Below are 9,465 nucleotides of genomic sequence, written 5' to 3'. Positions count from 1 at the left end.
CCGCAGCCTCGACCTGCTGGGCTCCGGCGATCCTTCCGCCTCAGCCTTCCGAGTAGCTGGAACTACAGGCGCGTGCCACCATGCCCGGGTAATTTTTGATTTATTGTAGAGATGAGGTCTTGCCAAGTTGCCCAGGCAGGTCTCAAACTCGCGGGCTCAGGCAATCCGCTCACCTCGGCCTCCCAAAGCGCTGGATTACAGGCTGAGCCACTGAGCCGGCCTGGAATATTTCAACAGTCCCATCTGGCTCTAACTTCTTGGGTTTCTAGGATAAAAGTTATTGCTGTCCTCAGTCTTGTGGAGTGCTTTCATAATCTCTCCTGGTACTCGGAAGCTTCTAGTCACTCAACAGGAACCATTCCTTAAAGGCACATTTTCTGGGTGCACTTCAGTAGCACTTTCTCTTGACAGAAGCCCTGAGTCACTTTCCACTAGGCTTTCCAGTGCTACTTGTTCCTTCCAGGACAACATCCTCCTGGGTTACACCTAGCTAGGAGAGAAAGGGAAGTCCGCCTACATGGAGTTAGCCCTAACTAGTGATTTTAGAGGGGAGCTGCGTTTGTAAGTTGACTCGAAAAGTCTTGAATTCTTTCATGCACTGGAAAGAACAGGAGAGAGGATGTATTATGATAAGCTGGGTGATGGGTACCTAGGGGGTTCAGTGAACGAGCTGTGGCCAGTCTCTGTCTCTCCCTCCCCCACTTAGGTCGGCTCCCTGGATGTCCTCCCTGCCTGAGAGGATGGCAGCTTATTATCATCATTCTTTCATGTAAGTTCTAATCACTGAGATATTAATGGTAACCCCATTTTCCACGGAAGCAGGCACTGTATAAATGAGTTGCTTGCATTATTCTCAATAGCTGAAATGTGGAAACAACCCATGTGACCATGGACAGATAACTGGATAAGCAAAATGTGGTATAAATACACACATACATATACACAATAGAATATCAATCAGCCTTGAAAAGGAAGAAAATTCTAACACACACTACTACCTCGAAGACAAAATGCTAAGTGAAATAAACCAGTCACAAAAGGACAATATTGTGTGATTCCACTTGGACAAGGTACATAGAGTAATAAAATTCACGGGCACAGAAAGTAGAAGGGTGGTTGCTAGGGACTGGGGGTGGGGGGGATGGGGAGCTGTTATTTAATGAGGACAGGGTTTCTCTTTGGGGAGATGAAAAAGTTGTGAAGATGGAGGGTGGTGATGGTTGCACAACAATGTGAATGCGCTTAAAGTCACTGAGTTGTACACTTGAAAGTAGTTAAGACAGGGTTCAGTGGCTTAGCCTATAATCCCAGCACTTTGGGAGGTCAAAGTGAGTGGATTGCCTGAGCCATGGGTTTGAGACCAGCCTGGGCAACTTGTTGAGAACTCATCTCTACAATTAAAAAAAAAAAAAAAAATAGCTGGGAGTGGTAGCTACTTGGAAGGCTGAGGTAGAAGGATCGCCAGAGCCCAGCAGGTCGACACTGGGGTGGCTGTGAGCGTGCCACTACTCTCCAGCCTGGGTGACAGAGTGAGACTTTGACTCAAAAAAAAAAAAGAAAAGAAAGAAAATAGTTAAGATGGTAAATTTTATGTATATTTTATCACAACTTAAAAAATATAAATAAATGAGTTGCTGGATCAAAGTCTTTTTGGGGAGAAGAAGGGAACTTTTTTTCAGTCAAGGACTCACTCACTCTGTCACCTAGGCAGGAGCGCAGTGGCACGATCACAGCCTCCACCTCTGGGCTCAGGAGATCCTTCTGCCTCAGTCTCCCAAGTAGCTGGGACTACAGGCACGTGCCACTACACCTGGCTAATTTTAAAATCTTTTTGTAGAGAAGAGGTCTCACTATGTTGCTCAGGCTGAGAAGATAGAAAATTTAAATCCATTCAGAATCTCTCCTCAAAATACCTAACAATAGCAAGACAGTTATGATCCTCTCACTTGTTCAAAAACAACAGACACTAGAATGCAAGCTCCGTAAGGGCAGGGACACTGATATCGAACTCCTGGGCTCAAGCAATCCTCCCATCTCCACCTCCCAACTCTTGGCTCAAGCAGTCCTCCCATCTCTGCCTCCCAAAGTGCTGTAAGAATTATAGGCATGAGCCAGTGCGCCCGGCCAATTTTGTTGTTTTAGAAGAGTTCTGTACTGAAAGAAATATCGGCCCTTCTAGAAACTTCTTTTTTAAGTTAACATGATCTCATTTGAAAGATCATCTGTTTCAGATAAGAGTCATCTGATCTCTAACTCAGCCTGTGATGGTTGCTAACAGAACAATGGATTTTACAGGACACCCAAGGGAAGAGTGCTAGAGGAGGAAGGAGTGTGCTGGAAAAATGCTGAGAGGTATCCAAGAATAAAAGTCTTCGCGTCTCATTAATCCTGAAACTTTTACTGCAGTGTAATTAACTGCTGTTTCAGTTGCCTTATCAAGAAGGAAGGGCTGCTAGGCGAACACAGAGAAGGGCTGTCTTTCTCCCTCTCGCCTTCTCCTCTGGGACATTTTGCTCCTTTCTGGGCTGAAGTGGGGAGAGAGCAAGGGAAGCTCACATTTTGCTAGAAGGGCCCCTCACAGCGGAGGCAGGTTCAAGAAAACCAGCCAAGCCCACTATAGACCATAAAGTCATTCTTGCTAGGTATAAACACAAAAATAAAGGTTTGATTCCACAAAGGTTTAAGATCCCCAAACACAGAAACCATGAACATATCTGACAAAGAAACTTTGACTTCTAATACAGGATTTGGGGCATTTTGAAAGAAAGAAATCTATGACACAGGAATGAGGATAAACCTAGGTTAATATCAAGCAGTAAGTGATAAAACTGAGGATTAATGAGACTTCTAATGAATTATAATCAGTCATGTATTTTAAGTTCCTTTGAAGAATTTACAATGAACAGTACTAATAAGATTTTGTTGTTGTATTGTTGTACAAGTGACAGAGAAAACATAGTGATTTTCCTCTTGGCCTGATTGTGTCTGTTAAAAGCCTGTTTGTGGTGGCTCAAGCCTGTAACCCCAGCACTTTGGGAAGCTGAGGTGAGAGGATTGCCTGAGCTCAGGGGTTCAAGACCAGCCTGGGCAACTTGGTGAGACCTTGTCTCTACAATAAATAAAAGAATTAGCCAAGTGTGGTAGCGTGGACCTGTAGTTCCAGCTACTTGGAAGGCTGAGGCGGAAGGATGGCCAGAGACTAGCAGGTCGACGCTGGGTTGGCCATGAGTGTGCCACTGCACTCCAGCCTGGGTGACGGAGTGAGACTCCAACTAAAATAAATAAATAAAAGCCTGTTTGATAAGAGCCTGTGCTTGGTGGGAGCTCTCTTTGATTTCAGGCAATAAACCAAGTGAAAAAAACCTGTTGCCCTTGCAAATTAAATGCATAAGAACGTGACAGCAATAGTTCTGCCTTTTTCTCCGCCTCTACTTTCACACCTCAATCTTTCTTTCTTTCTTTTTTTTTGAGTTGGAGCTTCACTCTTTCACCCAAATTGGAGTGCAGTGACCACTCCCAGCCACTGCAGCCTCAACCTGCTGGGCTCCGGCGATCCTTCCACCTCAGCCTTCCAAGTAGCTGGAACTACAGGCGCGCGCTACCACGCCCAGCTAATTTTTGATTTATTGTAGAGATGAGGTCTCGCCAAGTTGCCCAGGCAGGTCACGAACCCGCAGGCTCAGGTAGTCCACTCACCTCAGCCTCCCAAAGTGTGGGATTACAGGCTGAGCCACTGAGCCTGGCACCTCAATCTTTCTATTCTTCCTATTCATAATATTTACACTATTCTCTTTCCCTCAATCAAAAAAGGTATTTCAAAATATTAAAACAGTATATAGGAGAAGTGATGGATAAAAGATGAGGCATAAGATAAAGGTTATATGCTTCTTTTTTTTTTTGAGTTGGAGTCTCACTCTGTCGCCCAGATTGGAGTGCCGTGGCCACTCCCGGCCACCGCAGCCTTGACCTGCTGGGCTCCAGCAATCCTTCTGCCTCAGCCTTCCAAGTAGCCGGAATTACATGCATGTGCTACCACGCCCGGCTGATTTTTTTGATTTATTGTAGAGATGAGGTCTCGCTGCCCAGGCGGGTCTCGAACCCGCGGGCTCAGGCAATCCACTGACCTCAGCCTCCCAAAGGCGCGGGATTATCCTTTTTTTTTTTTTTTTTTTTGATTTGGAGTCTCACTCTGTTGCCCAGGCTGGAGTGCAGTGGCACACTCAGAGTCACCCCAGCATCTACCTGCTGGGCTCTGGCGATCCTTCCTCCTCAGTCTTCCAAGTAGCCAGAACTAGAGGCATGAGCTACCATGCCTGGCTAATTTTTTAAAAATTTCATTGCAGAGACAAGGTCTCACCAAGTTGCTGGGCTTTCCTCGAACCTGCGGGCTCAGGCAACCGACTCGCCTTGGTCTTTCAAAGTGCTGGGATTACAGGTTGAGTCACCAAGCCCGGCTTCTTTTTTTTTTAACTTATACTTTCAGAGATGAGAGGTTTTACTATGCTGCGCGGGCTGATCTCGAACTCCTGGGCTCTTGCAATTCTCCTGTCTCAGCCTCCCAAAGTATTGGGATTACAGGTATGAACCACCATGCCTGGCCACCACATGCTTCTTACAACATACTTGCTGGGTGCAATGACTCACGCCTGTAATCCCAGCACTTTGGGAGCCGGAGGTGAGAGGATTGCCTGAACCCAGGGGTTTGAGATCAGCCTGGGCAACTAGGTGAGACCTCGACTCTACAATAAATCATAAAGTTATCCGGGCGTGATGGCATGCATCTGTGATTCTAGCTACGTGGAAGGCTGAGGTAGAAGGATCGCCTGAGCCCAGCAGGTCGAGGCTGCCGCGGCAGAGAGAGTGCCACTGCACACTTCAGCCTGGGTGACTGAGTGAGACTGACTTAAAAAAAAAAAAAAAGATAACACATACTCAAACTTAGAATTGTAGCAAAACTCTTTTTTTTTTTTTGAGTTGGAGTCTCACTCTGCCGCCCAGACTGGAGTGCAGTGGCCGCTCCCAGCCACCGCAACCTCGACCTGCTGGGCTCTGACGATCCTTCCACCTCAGCCTTCCAAGTAGCCGGAATTACAGGCGCCCAGCTGATTTTTTGATTTATTGTAGAGATGAGGTCTCGCTGCCCAGGCGGGTCTCGAACCCACGGGTTCAGGCAATCCACTCACCTCAGCCTCCCAAAGGCGCGGGATTACAGGCTGAGCCACCGAGCCCGGCTGCAAAACTCTTTTAATGTAACAGCTAACTCATTTGGTTATTCCTGTTTAATTGTCTAAGGTAACTGTGGGGCCCACTTGTATGCTTTCTACAGTTGTAGATTTTTTTTTTTTGAGTTGGAGTCTCACTCGGTCGCCCAGACTGGAGTGCAGTGGCCACTCCCGGCCACCGCAGCCTTGACCTGCTGGGCTCCGGCGATCCTTCCGCCTCAGCCTTCTGAGTAGCTGGAACGACAGGCATGCACTACCACGCCCGGCTAATTTTTTGATTTATTGTAGAGATGAGGTCTCGCCAAGTTGCCTAGGCGGGTCTTTTTGACACTGCAAATAGGTGTGAACTATGATGCAACAAGCAGAAAGTGAGTTCAGGGAGTGGTCACAATCCAATACTTTGGGGCCCCTATAAGCCACTATAAAGACATCGCAGGAAGGAGGTTCTGGAAGGCAGCCGAGCTAGGCAGAGCAGTGAACCTAGGCCAATGCCCAAAGCCTGGAACCCAAGGCCAGAGGGAGCATCAGTAAACATTACACAGCCTAGACTGTGCGCTGGGCAGGGCTGAGTTCGGAGGGGATAGTGGAAGGGAATGGAGTCTGGCTCCCGCCCTGGCCCTCCATTTGCCTTCTACAACAAAACAGAGCAAGATGCCTTCTGCTGACTCCACAGGCAAACCCCAGGCTACAGATTTCAGGTCTTAGCCCCCCACCTCCATCCAACTTTACCTGCAGGACTCAGCAGGGAGAGGTGACTTGACTTCACTTGCATAAGAATGTTAGGGGTGGGGCTTCTGGGTGAAACCTGGGCTCAAAACACTTAGCCCAACTGGTTTGTGAAGACGACTCTTGCCTTTCTTTCTTTCTTTTTTTTTTTGAGTTGGAGTTTCACTCCATCGCCCAGACTGGAGTGCAGTGGCCACTCCCGGCCACCGCAGCCTCGACCCACTGGGCTCCGGCGATCCTTCTACCTCAGCCTTCCGAGTAGCCGGAATTACAGGCGCGCGCTACCACACCTGGCTGATTTTTTTTAAATTTATTGTAGAGATGAGGTCTCGCCAAGTTGCCCAGGCGGGTCTCGAACCCACAGGCTCAGGCAATCCACTCACCTCAGCCTCCCAAAGGCGCGGGATTACAGGCTGAGCCACTGAGCCCGGCTCTTGCCTTTCTTTCTATGGGTCACTTGGAGAAATCTCATGAGATCTACAAATTCCCACCTCCTAATCTTCCAAAAACCTCTCTGCACACCGTTTTACACAATTTTATGAGTTTCACGACCTCCTGAAATTTAGTCCCTGCTCTAGAAGTTCCTGTACGAAGTGTTGCTGAAGGAGTTCATGACATGCCACCCTGAAATACGCCACTATGGCCTACTGATTCTTTTTTTTTTTTTATTTTGAGTTGGAGTCTCACTCTGTTGCCCAGGCTGTAGTGTAGTGTCATGCTCAAGGCCACTGCAGCCTCAACCTTTTGGGCTGAGGGATCCTTCAGCCTCAGCCTTCCAAGCAGCTGGAACCACACCCTACCACGTCTGGCTAATTTTTTTTTATTTATTGTATAGATGAGATCTCGCCATGTTGTCCAGGCTGGTCATGAATGACTGGACTCAGGCAATTCTCCCCTTCCCAAAGTGCTGGGATTACAAGTGTAAGCCACCACACCTAGCCCTGGAGACGTTTTGTTGACAAGAGCTATCTCAGAGCACACACTGGCACCTGCCTCTGCAGTGGGTGTTGACCAAGTCGCAGTTCAGAGCATGATGGATGGAGTTCTGCTATTGGAGGCTAGGAAGGAGGGGGCTGTGGCCTTTTGAAGACAGCCATTGAAAACCCTGTCTGAGACCGGGTGTGGTGGTTCATACCCATAATCCCAGCACTTTGGGAGGCCCAGGTGAGATGACTGCCTGAGCCTGCAGGTTCGAGACCAGCCTAGGCAACTTAACGAGACCTCATCTCTACAATAAAAAAATAAAAAAATTAGCTGGGCATGGTGGTGCATTCCTGAGGTTCCAGTAACTTGGAATACTGTGGCGGAAGGATTACCTGAGCCCAGCAATAGGTCAAGGTTGCAGTGTTTGTGAGCGTGCTATTGCACTCCAGCTTGGGCAACAGAGTGAGACTCCAACTCAAAAAAAAAAAAAAGAATACCTTGTCTGGGCACAGAGCAGTTAAGGCTGGCAGAAGGGTAGCTGAGAGGAACCACAAACATTAGGACAAAGGTTAAATATTTCCATCTGCTGGCTTCTCTGTGTCCACCTGGTCTAAGAAGACACAAGTGGAGGATGCCCAGTGATTTACTCTCCACCCAGATTCCTCTGAAGCCTTCCTTCAAGATGTGGGGAGGGGTGCACATTTGAGCACAAAGGTTGTTGCATTACCTTGGGTATCTTTCTCTTCTTCCTGCCGTTCTGCGGGTCTCCAAGGTTAAAGAAAGTGTCGTCAGGGCTGCTGGGAGTAGAGGGAGGGCTGATTTTGGAAGGAGACCCAGTTCCATCCCGACTTAGTTTCCTAGTGTCCAGTAGCTTGAAGTTCCTCCTTTCTGAATTTTGCCGGAAAAAAGCAGGTTTGGACAATGATTGCTGGGAGGAGGAAGGAGAAAAGAAGAATAAATAAACATAAAGGGGCCAGGCGCGGTGGCTCAAGCCTATAATCCCAGCACTTTGGGAGGCCGAGGCGAGAGGATTGCCTGAGCCCAGGGGTTTGAGACCAGACTGGGCAACTTGGTGAGCCCGCGTCTCTATTATGTATCAAAAAATTAGCTGGGAGTGGTAGCACACTCCTATAGTTCTGACCTTGGAAGGCTGAGGTTGAAGGATTGCCTGAGCCCAGCAGGTTGATGCTGGGGTGGCTGTGAGCGTGCCACGGCACTCCAGCCTGGGCGACAGAGTGAGACTCTGACTCAAAAATAAATAAATAAATAAGCACAAAGGGTACTAACCAGGAGAAAACCGGTGGTTCCAGGGACGGTGATGCCACGGGTGAGGGCATCTAGAGTCTACTTATGCTAATAAGTGCTCAAGGAACGCATCCAATTATGAAAAATCTGTGTTAAAAAAATATAAACTGAATCCAGTTTCTCTTTATAGACAAGTGAGAAGCCACCTGGCTCCATGCCCAGACTCTAAGATGAGGCTTTCTGACACTCCAACACATGTGTGCTGGGAGTTACAAGTCTCTAAGCCTAACTTTGACCTTGCTGATGCTTGCCGAGTACCTTCTATACTAGAAATTTTGCTTCTCTGGACCTTAGTAATATATATATATATATATATTTCTTTTTTTTTTTTTTTCTGAGAAAGCAGGATTTATTGAGAGGACAGAAAAGCTCCTAGAGCCAGAGGGGACCTAAGGGGGTTGTCCAGTAATATATTTCTAAAACAAGCCACTTTAAAGTCAAAAGATAAACAAAAAGGTTGCTAAAAAAACTCTACAATGCATAACATAGAAAAGAACTCATTTTCCTAATACATACTCAAATAAGAAAAAAACTAACAATTCAAAAGAAAAACAGGCAAAATATAAGAATATTAAATTTATAGAAAATAAAATGAAATGATTCTTAGATATATAAAAAGATTCTTGGCTGGCAGCAGTGGCTCAAGCCTGCAGTGGCTCAAGTACTTTGGGAGGCCAGGGGAGAGAATTGACCAAGTCTACAGGTTTGAGACCAGCCCAGCCAACTTGGTGAGACCTCGTCTCTACAGTAAATCAGAAAAATTAGCTGGACGTGGAGGTGCCCACCGGTAGCTCCAAATACTTGGAAGACTGAGGCAAAAGGATCGCCTGAGCCCAGCAGGTCGAGGCTGTGGTGGTCTTGAACTTGCCACTGCACTCCAGCCTGGGCGACAGAGTCAGACTCCAACTCAAAACAACAACAACAAAGGCCATTGCCGTGCTAGACTCTGATGTGGGCATGTGCTCTTTGAGCTATGGCTGTCGCCATGCCTCCTGGCTTTGGCCCCCTCCCCCACCTTGGGGAGGTGAATCTTCTCTCTCTCTCTCATTTACTTCAAATAAACTATATTTTCCAATCTAACTTCTGTGCAATTCTTTGCATCTTTCACGTGGCATCAGATCGTACTCCAGGCACCCACTCCCCCAGTGGGCCTAACCTAAAATTCTGGAGGCCCCACTGGAAGAATGTGACTCTAACACAGGGAACAAGTAAATTTTTTTTTTTTGAATTGGAGTCTCACTCTGTCGCCCAGACTGGAATGCAGTGGCCACTCCCGGCCACCGCAGCC

The 9,465-nt window shown here is 47.4% G+C and overlaps 1 protein-coding gene across 1 annotated transcript in view; it reads right to left on the bottom strand.

The window, feature by feature from the left end:
- Positions 1–9,465, bottom strand: part of DENND2A (DENN domain containing 2A) — a 75,539-nt gene that overhangs the window by 24,141 nt on the left and 41,933 nt on the right. Inside the window, exon 5 of the mRNA XM_021717874.1 lies at positions 7,600–7,800. Within this exon, the coding sequence (XP_021573549.1) occupies positions 7,600–7,800 (201 nt within the window). The remainder of the gene's footprint in view (positions 1–7,599; positions 7,801–9,465) is intronic.

The sequence above is a fragment of the Carlito syrichta genome, unplaced genomic scaffold (genome assembly GCF_000164805.1).
Source record: "Carlito syrichta isolate Samal-C Ts95f unplaced genomic scaffold, Tarsius_syrichta-2.0.1 Scaffold311381, whole genome shotgun sequence".
NCBI lineage: Eukaryota > Metazoa > Chordata > Mammalia > Primates > Tarsiidae > Carlito > Carlito syrichta.
The sequence above is the reverse complement of the archived record's forward strand: the minus strand, read 5'-3'. Positions and strand labels throughout refer to the sequence as shown.